The 15650-nt window shown below is 33.2% G+C and overlaps 1 protein-coding gene across 6 annotated transcripts in view; it reads right to left on the reverse strand.

The window, feature by feature from the left end:
• Nucleotides 1-15650, reverse strand: part of ATM (ATM serine/threonine kinase) — a 180434-nt gene that overhangs the window by 63902 nt on the left and 100882 nt on the right. For all 6 annotated transcript variants that reach the window (XM_077113047.1, XM_077113046.1, XM_077113048.1 and 3 more), the window contains 6 exons: nt 13023-13194; nt 10439-10580; nt 9248-9424; nt 6424-6601; nt 3506-3593; nt 482-637 (listed from right to left, as the gene is read on the reverse strand). In XM_077113047.1, the coding sequence (XP_076969162.1) occupies nt 482-637; nt 3506-3593; nt 6424-6601; nt 9248-9424; nt 10439-10580; nt 13023-13194 (913 nt within the window). The remainder of the gene's footprint in view (nt 1-481; nt 638-3505; nt 3594-6423; nt 6602-9247; nt 9425-10438; nt 10581-13022; nt 13195-15650) is intronic.

Genomic DNA, 15650 nt, shown 5'->3' on the forward strand with positions numbered 1-15650 from the left:
GTTTCAAACATACAGCATTGAATAGGGAACGGGATTTTGATTAAAACATGGCTTTTCTAGGGGACATACATCCTTTCAAACCAGCACAGGAGGCGATATAGGGTAATAAAATGGGTAGATTGAAATGCTGGTGGTCAATGAAAGGGAGGGGTAAGGGGTATGGGATGTATGAGTATTTTTATTTCTTTTATCTGGAGTGATGCAAATGTTCTAAAAATAACCATGATGATGAATACACAACTATGTGATGATATTGTGAGCCACTGACTGTATACCATGTACAGACTGTATGTAGATTTTTCAATAAAAATATTTCAAATATAAAACAAAAACAAAAAACATCATTTATTATCATTTGCCTTAAAAAATAGAAATTTCTAAGTCTTTTAAATGGGGGAGTAGGCCCAAACAAATCTTTTATACCTTTAATGAAACAATGTCAACACCAATTTTAAAAACAAGAAATTCTTAATTCTATTACCTTTTCTCTTGTTCATCCATATTTTTCTTATCTGCATAGATTTCTGCATAGAGCAATGCTGTAAAGTGAGCAGCACAAGACTGAGCTACTTTGGCAACCTCTAGATAATTCAACTCCAGCCAGAAAGCATCATCAAAAACTGTTCCTAAAAAAGGTCTAAAGAAAAATTAAACATAATGTCATGTCCATTATTTAACGTCAACATCAAAAGGAAAACATGTTGATTTAGAATACAGTGTAGCAACAGAAAATGCTAATTAAGTAGAAAATTATGTTAAATAACTGAAAACTCATTTCCTTAACATATAACTAAATACTTTAGGGTAACATGGCTGAATATCCCTATTTCTCAGTCTTTTCTGGATAATATCCCTTAGAGAATCTGATCAAACCTATGCTCCATCATCCCACAGATAGGGTTTTACATTTGCTCTCCACCAAGTAATCCATGGGCCATATGCTAAGAATAGGTTACACAGAATACATAACACACACAAATCTTTTAAAATAGTCAATTTAATGAAAATATTCAGGTTCTTCTAAGACACAATTATATGCCTTTCCTATTGCAGCTTGTTTTAGTGTCTAGTTTGGGTTATTTAATGAAAATCTTTCACTGTGGTCATAGTAGGTAGAATCTGGAAAGGACCAGAGATACTAACTTTTTCAAAAATAATAAAGATGTGGCATGAAGAGTACTGGCTTTATAGGATACACCAAGGTATAAATCCCGACTGTACACATATTACTAGCTGTATAGTCTTGGTCAGCTTTACTTTTCCAAGCATCAACTGACTTTCTCATTTGTATAAAATGGGAAAAACATATATCTCAGAGTAGATGCAAAGATTAAATAACTGTAAAGTTGATGAACAAAATGCCTATCACATAATAAGCACTTAATTGCAGCTATTATTTCCTAGGAAATTCAAGTTCAGAGAATTCACATAACTTGTCCATGGAAAGGAAACGTACATTTACTGAATGTCAAATATATTAAATATTTTTCTCTCTTAATTACCATAACTATCCGTTAAGGGAGACATTATCCTGATTTTATAGATTTTGAGACTGAGGTTTAAAGATACTCAGATCTTTGTCCAGGTCATGAAACTTCTAAGTATTAGATTTGGACTTGAACCTTACCTTTTTTCCTATGTCCCATTCATATTTTTGCAAGGAATTTTCTTTATGATCTTATTCAGAATTAAAACTGAATTTGTATTAAGAATTTGTATTTTATCCAAGTCGTGCTAATGTAAACATCATCCTACCCCAATGATAAATCTGACATGAATGATTTAAGAGGGAAACTACCTTCCAAAATTAAGAAAAGAGATATTTCCATCTATAGCTAAAGCTTCTCACGGGCTTTCTTAGAAGAGGAACTGGTACAATATAATATGGTAATCAGTAACTTTCTAACCAGAAACAGAGATACCTGAAAGGCATAAAACTTTTTCTTTTTTCATTTTTCTTCCATCTCTCTCCGTCCATTCTTTTCTTTTTTTAAAAAAATATTTTTTATTGTGAAATATTACATATATACAGAAAAGTAATACATTTCAAAGTTCAGATTAACAAGCAGTTACAGAGCAAATTTCAAAGTATATAGTATGCGTTAAATTACACAATTTCAGGAATTTCTTCCTGGTTGTTCTAGAAACACTAGAATAAACACCAGAAACTAAAAAGAAGGATCTACATAATGATTTAGTAATCATGATCATTTGTTAAATCCTAACTTCTCTGTTACAACTCTTCTCTGTCATTTGATCATTCTCTCAATCTTCAGGGATATTTGAGAATGACCATTCTAATTTCTTCATGTTGAAAAGAGGTGTCAATATTATGGGGTACAGGAATGTAACTGGTTGATGTTCTGGGAGAGACTGATACCTCTAAATTGCAGGGCTTAACCAGCTTTGGAAAAATCTGGAGGTTTTAAGTTTCTGAAAAGTAAACTTAGTAAGTAAATCTTTTATAGAGTCTTAGATCGAGCCCTGGGTATTCTTTAGGGTTTTCAGGAATACTGTTGGTTGGGGCTTGGCATACTATGGCAATCTGTAATACCTGGCCAAAACTTATATAAGAATAAACTCCAGAATGACCTCTCAACTCTATTTGAAACCTCTTAAGCCACTGAAACCTTATTTTGCTACATTTCTTTTCCCCTGTATGGTCAAGTAAGCATTCTCAAGACCATGATGCCAGGGCCAGGCTCATTCCTGGAGTAATATCCCATGTTGCTATGGAGACTTACATCCCGGAAGTCATGTCCCATGAAGAGGGAGAATTATGAGCTTATTGCAGAATTTCCTGCCCCCCATTCTTTACCTCTATCATATACATGCAAGAGACATCAACTGTATTTCTCAAATTATACACCTACAGTATTCTTCCGGCAAAGCTTTGGTCAACTCCTGAGCATTACAGATCACTTAGACCACCCATTCTAGTAATTCCTATACTCATTGTTAACAATTTCACAAGAAATAATAAGACAGATACTATACTGTAAAATAAGTGATCAAAAATAAGCACTGTCATTCTGCAGTTTTATGTGAAGAACTACAGATTTTGAAAACCACTGGTACGTAGTAAAGAAATTCATATCCTATAACAGAGATACAAAAGGAGATTTCTTTTCACAATTCTAGTTACTTCTAAGAACTAAGAGCAAAGAAAAAAGATTACAAGAAGGGTAATGCAACTAAAAGTGAGCTGGAAAATTACCTACTTCTTCCCTCTTTGTATAAATAAATTAAAGCCCAACAAGGTTGCATGATATGGAAAGTTAACCCTATTCTGGTACACCTGGGACTAGGATTCAGAACTCCTGACACTGACTTAACCACACTGCCACCCTGAATTAGGATTATTACAAGGTGATTCAAGCATCACACAAACGAAACATAAAACCTTTTAGAGTTTCACCTAAACTAATCAGGTCAAAATTCAGCCAGCAGTAATACACCACACCTCTAAATCCTCAAACTCAAGAAGGAGCATACATTATATTACCTTTTTTGTCTTCTCATGTAGTCCACAACAGCAAGCATTGTTCTTTGTGATTTTTTATCCAAACAGCCTTGGACAAAGTGTTCTGACTCTGACAAACAAACAAAGGTATTTTTTCTCAGTTCTAGGCAGACATTTAAGTACTTTCTTTCTTTTGTTTGTGTCTTTCTCTACACTAGAAGGTTCTGGTGGGTCACACCTAGCATAAAATCACTTCTTAATAAACATGAATTGATACATGGAATTTAGTGGCAATACTTTATTTCTTTTTAAAGAAACTATTTCGCTTAATAAGATCCAGAATTTACACTGTAATTTATATTTTAATTCTGAAGGGAGGAAAATTCATTGATTCAATAAATATTTATTTAGGGTCTTTTATGTGTGAAGTACTCAGTATACAACTATGATCAAGTGCCAATATCCTATTTTTGACTACAGAGAACTCACTGACTAGCCTGGGAGACCAGATGCATATAGAAAGGAACCTAATCTGGATAAGAAAAGTTTCATGGAAAAAGTGGTATCTGAAAAAGGAGAAATGGTTAGTTAGGAAAAGAGGGAAAGGCAGTGTTCCAGGATAGTGCATCTGAGATGCATGGAAGCAGGACAAAACTTGGGAAATTTACTGAAAGAAATTCAGGGTGCTAAATCACAGAGCTAGAAAGCAGTAAGAATGCTGGGCACAGAGAGTAACAGATGGACAAGTTAATTTATGACAGAATTGGTAGGATTTGGTAATCAAATGAGGTATGTGACAGAGGGAAATTCAAGGATGGTGCAGAGGTTTCTAGCTTGAGCAGAGGTTTCTAGCTTGAGCAATGAGTACTGTGCACTGAAGAGGTATATGCTGAATAAAGCAGGTCGGGGAAGGGAATGAACTTTGTCCTTTGGACAAACGAGTTTGATTGATATGCACTTTGATATTCAAGTGAAGGCAGTGAGACATATAGACATCAAAAAAGATATTATATTTAATATCCATTTAAGTGGATGAAAACTACATTGCCTTTCCTTTCCAATAATGGAATTTTACAGGTGAAGCTTAAAATTTCACCTAAAGTAATAAAAATAGTGGCACTCTTCATAAAAAGCAAATAAAACTGGTTGATTTTACCTTTCGATATTGTGATATAAATGTTTGTATAAATGATAAACATGAAAAAAAGCCTCGGCCACGTTCATGATGACACACTGTCAGATATAGGTAATTCTGAATAAACATAGTATGTAAAAAAATTGTCTTTAATGGTATTTTAAATTATATAATATTTAAAGTTTACATACTTACTAGTAACTACAAATCACTTTTGTCTATATTTCTCAAACTGAGGACAGATTTAATCTAGATAGTTTGCAAAGTCCCTATGAGAATTTTTATTTTAAGGTTTCCATTTCAATCAATGGCCTAATTCATATTAGCATATTCTGGATCATCCAAATGACCAACTTAAAATCTAGTAGACTTTGGGGCCTGCCTTCTCTTGCTGTCCTGTGACAGCCAGGTGAAGAAGCTGAAGCTAGTCTACCAGAGGATGAGACTGCGTGGAGCAGAGATGATCTGTCCAAATGAGGACCCCAGACCAACCAGCCTCTGGCCAATCCACCAACTGATAACCACAACAGTTACCCCAGTAAGACCAACAGAAGAACTGCCCACCTGAGCCAAGTCCAAATTGCTGACTCACTGAATTATGGACAAATTAGTGATATTAAAAAAAAAAAAAAGAACTATTAGGATCACAGGATGTGCTTCCACATCTAAGTTTATCATTATACTGGTTTCAAACAGCAGACGTGTAATTATTGTTAGTCAACAGAAAAGAATATGCATAAAAGATAAAGCAGAGCCAGGCAAGTCTAAATGACATGAGTCAAGTCAAATGAAGGTTTTAATAATTAAACAGAAGAAATAGTTGTGAGAACTGAGTAATCACAACCTATGCTGAAGTGACTAGAACCATAGTCAGGTTGGGAAAAGCAGATAGTTCCAGAAAAATGTCATATCACATAAATCAATACTTTTATTAGAACTGTAATGGTCTTAAATTATAAGAGGAGAATCTGTATTTAATTTTGTTTTCACACAAAATATATTAATAATATATACTAAAGACAATAAACAATGGAAATCTGTGAACTTTTTGTTTTTATTTAGGATTGCAAAACTGACCCATACTGAATCCTCAATTATGCACATATCAATTACGTGTACTCAATTCCTGGTGGAATTTCTTCTGCTATTAATTTTTGGTATTTTCGGAAATACTCATTATATAGCATGGAAGGAAAGAAGGTTATAAGTATGAGTAAAGTACAACCCAATTTACGTTTTTAAAAATTGGAAGATGTATGTTAACTATAGTCATCCTATATCAAAAATTATGAGTAATTAAATTTTTTAAAATTCGTGCTAACTTTTCTATATTTTTCACAATAAGTACCTATATTTTTAGAGTGAAAAGTTGCTTTTTAAAAAATGAGTTGGCCAGAGCTGTGAGAATATGATAATTTCATCATATCTCCACCAGAGTGAGTAAACAATCTATTACATTTATTTATTTGTGTCCTTTCTTTATTTCTCAGGGTTTGCAGGGATTGTGTCTTGTTCACATTCTTATTGCCAGTATTAAGCACAGTGCTCGACATGTACGGAACACTCAATTAATTGCCTCATGACTTACAGCCAAAATTTACTAGGTACTATACATCAGGTATAATCCAAGGTGATTTGCACACTTATTTCTCTGATAACTTGCTACAACTTTCATTATCTTCATTCTATAGATGAGGAAATAGGAATTTAGAGAGGTTATGGAATTAGGGCTATAAAGTATCCTTAGTCACATTTAAATCTACCTTTTCCTAGAACTGAGAAGTTAACATTATAAATGCTAGTATTCAACAGACTATAGAAATACCTGAATCCAAATTTGCAGGGGTTGTGGATCGGCTGGTTTGTGAGGAATGTCTGAAACAGTTGGTGAAAAATCCTTGAATATGTGTAGAAAGCAAATTTCTCCATGATTCATTTGTATCTTGGAGCAAAATATCATGAATCAAATATGGAAGCACAGTCTGACAAAAATCAGTTTTCACCTAGAACATATAAAACATGCATCAACAGTTTGAACACAAATAATATATTTTACTTCAACTTCCATTGCCTGTTGCTGACACATTCAACTTTAAAAAATGATAGATGAATCAGTCAGAAGCTCAATGTATTTCTAAAAACCAAAAAACATGTGTACCAAGTAAAATAGTTCAGATGGAGTTAAAAAAATTGTACAAAGCTAGCATACCTATATCTAACATATGCGAAAGCTGTACTGCAATAGTTCATTTCCAGTATAGGCCATTAGTGCATAATGAAAATTTTCCTACAGGATATTGTTTATAGGTGAAATTATGTCATTTACTATAAACACATTTCAGAATTTAAAAGTGTAAATGCACCAAAACAAAACAAAAAAAGTTGAATTTCTGTCCACTTGTTTACTTTTGAGAAAATCATAGGGCTTGCCTATAAAATAATCAAAGGTTTGTTTTAATAGTTTCAAAGACTGATGTTTTATAAACTTGAGACTGTTCAAAAGCAAATAAATTTGTTAGGATGTTTGCTCTCGAGAATTATATTTGTTCTGTTAGTGGAGTAAATTGTATTTGCATAGGAGGCAGAATCTGTTCAACTACCCTATGAAAATTACTCAGTGTAATTTTACTGATCTAACTGTTATTAGCCAAGTAGTATATGAGATCTTCAAATTCTTTTAAGGTTGGAATGCTGGTTAAAAGCATTCCTCCAAACATCAGTCTATATGAGTAAATACTAAATGTGTTTCTAATGCAGTACATTTTAGAAAACAAAACCAAAGCCCATTCTTCCTCAAAGATGACTCTGAAGTTCTAAATCTAAAAAAAAAAAAAAAGGAGAGGGTGTTGATGGTGATACCTTTAACACAAACAGAGAAATATGCACCCTTTCTGTATTATAGTTCCATGGAATTAAAAAAAAATTATTCTGTAACCGTATGTATAATCTACCATTTCCCTCTTGTAATCACTTTCAGATACATATTTCAGTGGTGTTAATTATTTTCACAATATTGTACTAATATCACCATCATCTATTACCAAAACATTTCCTTCATTCCAAATAGGAGCATAATTCTTTTAATGTTCTGTTGGATTCATTTTGCTAGTACTTTCTGGGTAATTTTTGTATCTATATTTGTAAGAAATGTCATCCATAATCTTCTTTGACTATCTTCATATACTTTGGTATTAGCATGATGCTAGCCTTTTGGAATGAAATTAAGTATTTCCTCCTCTTCAATTTTTTGTAAGAGTTTCAAAAGAATTGGTATTAATTCTTCTTAGAATGTTTGATAAGATTCACCAATGAAATCTTTTGCTTCTTATCTTTAAAAACAAATAAAAATAAAGATAAAAATAAAAGTGTAATTAATTACAGAAGCAGTTTTCCAATTTGATCTTAGGGAAAATGGGTGTTAAAAATTTAAGCAAAAAGCTAAAATTCTGATTTTTGGACATTTTCTATAATCACTAGGGAGCTACAAGATTCATGTTAAAACGCTTATTTTAAAAATTTCTGTGTATAAAATTTGGATAATTATGTGATATAACCCAAAGTGTAGATAAGTGCCTTAATATGTGTGGTACAAAACAGTATACAACTTTAATGATTGCATACTTTTTCCTTTTGAAACTTAAAGACAAATCAAAAAGCCATTTTTGGAAATAGAAAACTGAAGGAACTAGGAATTGGGCTGTGGATATATGTTTGGAACATTTTATCTTCTGGACAAAAGTCAGAACTTTATAAAAAATTGACACTGTTCATTAGTTAGTAATGAGTTGTGTGTCCAGGGTATTGCTCACCTAAATTTGTGGGAGTAGGATGTAATGAACAATAACGCTTTTTCTGTAGAAAATAAGGGCTGCTTTTCAAACTGTTCTCAGTGTGGGCACTTTACCCACACTGTGGGTATGTGCCATACAAGTTATCAGTAACTAAGATATTTGACCCAGTTAGATACTGTTTTCACACTTCTGTTGAATCATGTTTGACAGTACCATAAATTATGTTAACATTGTAAATTTTAAAAGCATTACTACATTGCACTGTACTGCATAACCTATCAGAGAAAAGCCTATAAAGTCCTTGTCTGATTTAGTTAAGTACTTGTACCTTGTATCAAAATAAATTGTACTTGTGCCTTCAAAAATAAAAAAGCAAGGTTTCCTGTTAGCCCATTCCTTTTTTCTCATTCAAGAAAGCATAGCAGGGAAAATGTAATCTTATCACAAGTAAACAAACAAAAAGTTAGAGCAGATTTTTGCCTAATATAAATAGTTTACAAACATCAGTATTTTAACTATCATTAGTAATAAGTTATTCACGGCATCCCTTAGAACTCATCCAGGATACTGCTAACCCATGGCTGAAAACCATTGTATTAAAGTATGGCTAAACAAAGTACTATATGAAGGGTTCCCAGCAGCTAAGTTTGGGTGATGTTGAATGAAGATGATGTGCAGTAACATGGCACCCCTGCAGATATACAGGTCATAAATATGTACATAGTAGCAGAATGGAATGCCAAAAGCAGAGAGAAGCTGAATGGAACGGGAAAAGCAGAGAAAACTATTTAAAGAAAAGTCAAAGGAAAAAATAAAGTTAGAAAGGGATTAAATCAGACTGAATATTAATCTTCTTACTTCACACATTGGCTTTAGTAATTGAAGAATTTCACTTTTTATGCCACCACTGTCCAATAAAGCACCAGCCAATGCTTTTATCCAAATGTCATGATGTTCACTTTGAGGAATCCACAGACTTACATCATCCAGGTCTTCCAATGGGCTTTCTTTGTCAAGTCTGGGTACTTCTAAAAACTAGAAAGATTGTCATCAGAAAATGTAAATAAGATAATGAGAAATACATTTTACCTCTCCTACGCAAAACAAATATCTTGACACAAACAAATCTGTTTCCAAAATTAGATAAAACTTGGAGGAAATAAGTATGTTTTATTTATGTTTTTACGACAGGCAGCGAGGTATGATGAAAAATTACTAATCTAGGCCACAGAAAACTTGGACTCTACTTTCACCCCTCTGACACTTACTAGTAGTATATGAGATGAATCATGAATTCTTGGACTCATCTGTTTAGTTTATAAAACCATACCAAACTTGTCATGCAGAAATGATTTCAAGATGAAATGGTTTTTAAAATATTAATATTACTATAGTGCTCCACAGGTTACATTACTAGTTTCATTAACATTTTATATCATTAGTAGTTTCATTAAGACCAAATTTATGATACATTAAAAGTACTACTTCAATAGTGGATATATGCCCTAAAATTGGTGAAAAGTCAAGCGTACATTTCTTGGTAGCTTTATGACAAGAAAATATTAAAGAGGAATTCTTAGACTATAGGAGAAGCAAGAGTTCTTAAATATATTTTGTAGAGTACTTTCACTGGAACCTCATTACGATATCAAGATGGAAGGGAGAAACTATATAACATCTTATATTTCACTGGGAGATTCATTTGCTATGAATCACAACACCTATAAAGCACAGCCAAGATTAATGGCTTTTAAAGGATCAAATAAGGGTTTTCTACTCCTGAGAAAATAGACCAAGAGTTAGTCATTAACAACTTCCCCACCCCCAAGACAATCAATACTTCTCAAGGCTGCCTATCTCAGCTTCTCACCCTGACTCCTGTTAAAAATAACAAATAATTTGGAGTCAAGAAGTACAGTTTGAATTATTTCTAGGATAAAGTTAAATGTCAGTATAATACAATTTTAAACAACTAGATATTCATAAACCACAATAAAGAGATGTTCTAGATACAGAAGTTATTCAATAAACATTTATCCCATTACAGACCTTTTTTCTTGATGTTCTAAAAGGCTGTAGATAAGTCAGCATGGGATCAGCTGTCATCTTATAAATCTCCCAGAAACTATGTCCAGTTCTTGTAGCTAAAATGCTTTTCAAACAGGTAACAGCAGCTGATCGAACCTTGACACTGAAAAACACATAATTCAAATGCCTATAAAGTATATTGGTTATTAATCTTGATGAATGTTAAGCAACCTCTACTAAAATTTTTTTTTAATTTTAAGTTGTAAAAAACAAAGACTTATTTTTAAATTAATAGGAAAGTTTACATCCATAACATTTTATAACATCAAAGTGAAATTTATCAAAGGAGTTTTAATATTCCTTCAGTAAACTGGAATTACTAATTACTGCAACAGCAATTCTTTCATTCAAGTAGAAATCTATATTTGACCACTATAAATTAAAAGAACTCAAAAAGAAATACTTAGAAATAAGAGTCTAAGAAACAAGAGTAATAAGAATGACAGAACACTAATTCACCTGGAAAAACAAGCTTGATAATATTTATCTGTGGTGTCAGGGAGAAGGGTATTTTCTCCAAATAATAAAATTACTGCCAAGAACAATTTAAACAAATAGTAAACACATACTTATTCTGACGAGAACCTAGTTGAGAATGAATAGATAAGGTAAAATACTGCAGGCCATTCTCCTTTGCAAAAAATAAGGAAAGGGAGGGCTGCAATAAAGAGTACTGAAAATACAACAGCTAGCAAAAAACAATGCCATAGAGCCCAATATTATAAATGATGAGTTATCAAGTAAAGGCTTAATCCTTTTTAGGTTCCTTGGTTTAGGACAGAGTTGCTCATACACTAAACCTGAATTCATCCTTAATTCATCTCCTTTCCTCACTCCTCCTATCCAATTCATCAGCAAGTCCTGTTGGCTGTATGTTAAAAACATCTTGGTTCTATTTATGTCTCCCATCTCCACGACTACACCCTAAATCATGATCATTTCTCCTTTGGATTTCTGCAGTAGTTTCATAACTGGTCTTCCTGTTCCAATTCTGTCCCTTTATAATTCATTCACCATATAAATACTTGAGTAAAAATGTAAGCTCTATCATGGCACTATGGTTAAAACTTCAAGGCTTCTTGACATACTTTCAATGAAATCCAAATTTTAAAATCAGAATTAGTCCCACCTTTCCAATCTCACCTCTTACCATCTTCCCCACAATAGACTTCTATTTCTGAAACACACCATGTATACTTCCACTTCAGCTGTTTCCTCTGAATGGCAATGCTTTCCCCCTAACTATCCTACATCAAGAGCCGATCATTCAAGATCAGCTGAAATAACACCTCCTCAGAGAAGTTTTCCTTGAGTAAGCATTTTGGTCAATTTCTCCTTTTCAGGCCTGAAGCCCCTTAATACCTAACAATTCCTTTCCTTTAAAAAAAGATAGGAAAAACAAATTGCATTTGTTTCCTATTGTTCTCAAGTTTAAGTCATCTCTGTGTGCCTTTCTTAGAAAAAACAATTTCAAATTAATGTCACAAATAAATATTCAATACTTGTAAACTTCCTGGGGGAAATCTCTATTCAAAAACAGTGTCATATTTATGGTGAAATACATGAAAACATAAGATGGATTAATAGCTGGATAGAAGGATGGCTAGATAGGATAAAGCAAGTATTATAGTAAAATGTTAATGGTACAATCTAGATGGTGAATATATGGAGGTTTACTGTAAAATTCTCTCAAATTTGCTGTATGTTGAAAATTTTCACACAAAAACCAGGGCAGAAAACCGTGCCAGCCTGCTAATATAACAACAACAAAAGAGAAAGGTAGATGCCCATTAATGGAAACACAGAAGGTAGACATCATTGCCAATCATTTGTTCTCCAACAGAATAGGAAAACAAGGTCAAAATAATCCTTACCTCAGAAAGAAGCCTGTTTGTGGGCAAAAAAAATCTTTATACCTATACCCCCAAAATGATGGGATGTGCAAATATTTGAACACATGCAGAAAAAAAAAAAAATGGGAGAGAGAAGGGAGGAAAGGAAAAAAAGGAAGCAAAGGAAATTTCACAATCACCGAGCTGAAATTATTACCAAGTGTTCCAACTTTGCTTTGCAGAGAATAAACGGGAATAGGAAACCTTGTCTGATTAGTCTAAGACTTTTATGGTTATTAAACTTCTGCCCTACAGCATATTTTAAAAGGAACAAACTTAAGCCTAGGTTAGTGCAGTGTGACACCTCTGGGCCTAAAATATCACCTTTTATGTTCTCTTATTTTAGTCATCTGGTTTATCTGGTTAGTTCTTATTTGGCTATTTATTGTTTATTTGGTTAGTGTTTATTCTCATTAGAATTTAACAGGTGGCTGTTCTGGAATGTTCATTACTATATCAAGTGTCTGGCCCAGAGTAAAGTCTAAATAATTAAGTTACTCATTAAAAATACACAGATCTCCATAAAAATACTGAAGACTTAAAAAAAAATGTATGGGAACTTAAAGGTGAATGTTTTAGTTATTAGAAATATTAATTTAAGTAATATACCATTCTTTTTGTAAATAAAAAGATATTTGATATCATTTACTCACCAATCTTCAACCAGTCTATTATTCAGGTGGGTCAGCATTATGAAAGTCCACTGAAGTTCTTTATCTTCAAATAACTCAAGGGCCTTGGTGTAAGGTGCATCTTTACTATGTTGTATAGCTATAGTGGAGAAATCTATAGGACCAATTTCTCCCAAACAGCTTCCAACAGCCTCTATAGATAAAAATTCCATTTTTTTAGTAGAATTGCAACTAAGAGATCATGCAAAATATGAAATGTTCTAACTTCAAACATGTAATGCTGCTTTGTCATGCTTCAAGGTTTTAGTGTGTTTTCAAAGATTTAGAGTGGACTAAAGAATTTCATTTGCTTTACTACTTAGCAGCCACAAGATACTGCATCAGTTCTATTATATATCATCCATGTGGACAACAGATATTTTCCTTTATAGAATCATATCTATGAGACAGGTAACACAATATAGATACTAAGGATGAAAGTCTGAATTTGGTCACTGTATAAGACTATCAACAGGCCTTAAAATTGTTAAATATTTCTTTGAGGTTATCACACAAAGTCCACAATCTTAAACAGACAGTTCAGTGAAAATTTAACAAAGTTCCAGCATCCCAGAGGAGTCCCTAGTGGTTATTCCTGATTGTGGTGGTATCCATTAAAATATGCCCACAAAATTCTTTGATATTTCACTTTCAAAAAGTGGAGTCTAATTCATTTCCTCCTTTTTTTAGTGTGGGCTGTACTTAGTGACTCACATTTAATAAATTAGAATGTGAAGGAAATGACAAAGTGTGACTTCCAAGATAGGATATTAAAAGGCATTATAGTTACTTCCTTGCCCTCTCCATTGGATTACCTGCTCTGGAGGAAGTCAGCTACCATGTTATTAAAACATTCAAGCAGCCCTATAGAAAGAGGTCTATGTGGTGAGGAACTGAGGTCTAACTCACCAGCACTAACTTGCCAGGTCATTGAGTGAAATGGTTTCTCTACCACAGTCAAATCTTTAGATGATTACAGCATTACACCGGGATTGCAAACTAATGAGATCCTAAGCCAACACAGCTACACCACTCCCAGATTTCTGACCTACGGAAACTGAGATAATGTTATTCTTTTAAAGCCACTAAGCCTTTGGATAATTTATCATGCAGCAAAAGTGTAACTACTGTAAGAGTCAAATAACATCCTCTTCTCTACCGAGCCACTGAAAGACATCATTTAACTTTTATTATACCAGAAGTGGGTAGGCTATGGTCCATTGGTCATATCCAGCTCAGTGCCAATTTTTATTAGAGGTTTACTGAAACATGGTTATACCCATTTGTTTACATACTGTCTATGGCTTTCACACTGCAACAGAGTTGAATAAATATGACAGAAATCATGTATGTGCAAAGCTTAATATATTTACTACCTGGCCTTTTACAGAATAAATATGGCAACCTTTGCCATACACCATAAGCTTTTTTCTTTTTTTTTTGCCTATTATTGAACTTAAAAAAAAAAAAAAGAATCATATAATAGTATGTAATACTTTCTGTTTGGCTTCTTTTGTTCATTATTTCCTCTATAAGATTCTCTATGTTGTCGTATGTAGAAGCAGTTTATTCTTTATTTATTGCTGTATTTTATCTATTTAATGATTATACCATAACTTATTCATTTGACTGATGATTGATAACTAGTTGTTTTCAGTTTTGGAGTACTAAAAATACAGCCATTATGAAATCTTGTGCATGTCTCCCGGTAAATTTGTGTACACATTTCTACTAGGATATACTGAGGAGTGAAACTGCTGTTCACAAGATTTATGTATCTTCGACTTGAGCAGATCATGTCAATTTGTTTGTTTTTTTTTTTTTTACATATGCAATCAGTAATTCTTAACATCACATAGATGCATGATCATCGTTTCTTAGTACATTTGCATCGGTTTAGAAGAACTAGCAACACAACAGAAAAAGATATAGAACGTTAATATAGAGAAAAAAATAAAAGTAATAATAATAGTAAAAAAAAAAAAAACGAACAACAACAACAACAAAAAAAACCTAAAGCTCAGATGCAGCTTCATTCAGTGTTTTAACATGATTACTTTACAATTAGGTATTATTGTGCTGTACATTTTTGAGTTTTTGTATCTAGTCCTGTTGCACAGTCTGTATCCCTTCAGCTCCAATTACCCATTATCTTACCCTGTTTCTAACTCCTGCTGGACTCTGTTACCAATGACATATTCCAAGTTTATTCTCAAATGTCGGTTCATATCAGTGGGACCATACAGTATTTGTCCTTTAGTTTTTGGCTAGTCTCACTCAGCATAATGTTCTCTAGGTCCATCCATGTTATCACATGCTTCATAAGTTTATCCTGCCTTAAAGCTGCATAATATTCCATCGTATGTATATACCACAGTTTGTTTAGCCACTCGTCTATTGATGGACATTTTGGCTGTTTCCATCTCTTTGCAATTGTAAATAACGCTGCTATAAACATTGGTGTGCAAATGTCCGTTTGTGTCTTTGCCCTTAAGTTCTTTGAGTATATTCCCAGCAATGGTACTGCTGGGTCGTATGGCAATTCTATATTCAGCTTTCTGAGGAACCGCCAAACTGCCTTCCACAGTGGTTGCACCTTTTGACATTCCC

The sequence above is a fragment of the Tamandua tetradactyla genome, chromosome 8 (genome assembly GCF_023851605.1).
Source record: "Tamandua tetradactyla isolate mTamTet1 chromosome 8, mTamTet1.pri, whole genome shotgun sequence".
Classification (NCBI taxonomy): Eukaryota; Metazoa; Chordata; class Mammalia; order Pilosa; family Myrmecophagidae; genus Tamandua; species Tamandua tetradactyla.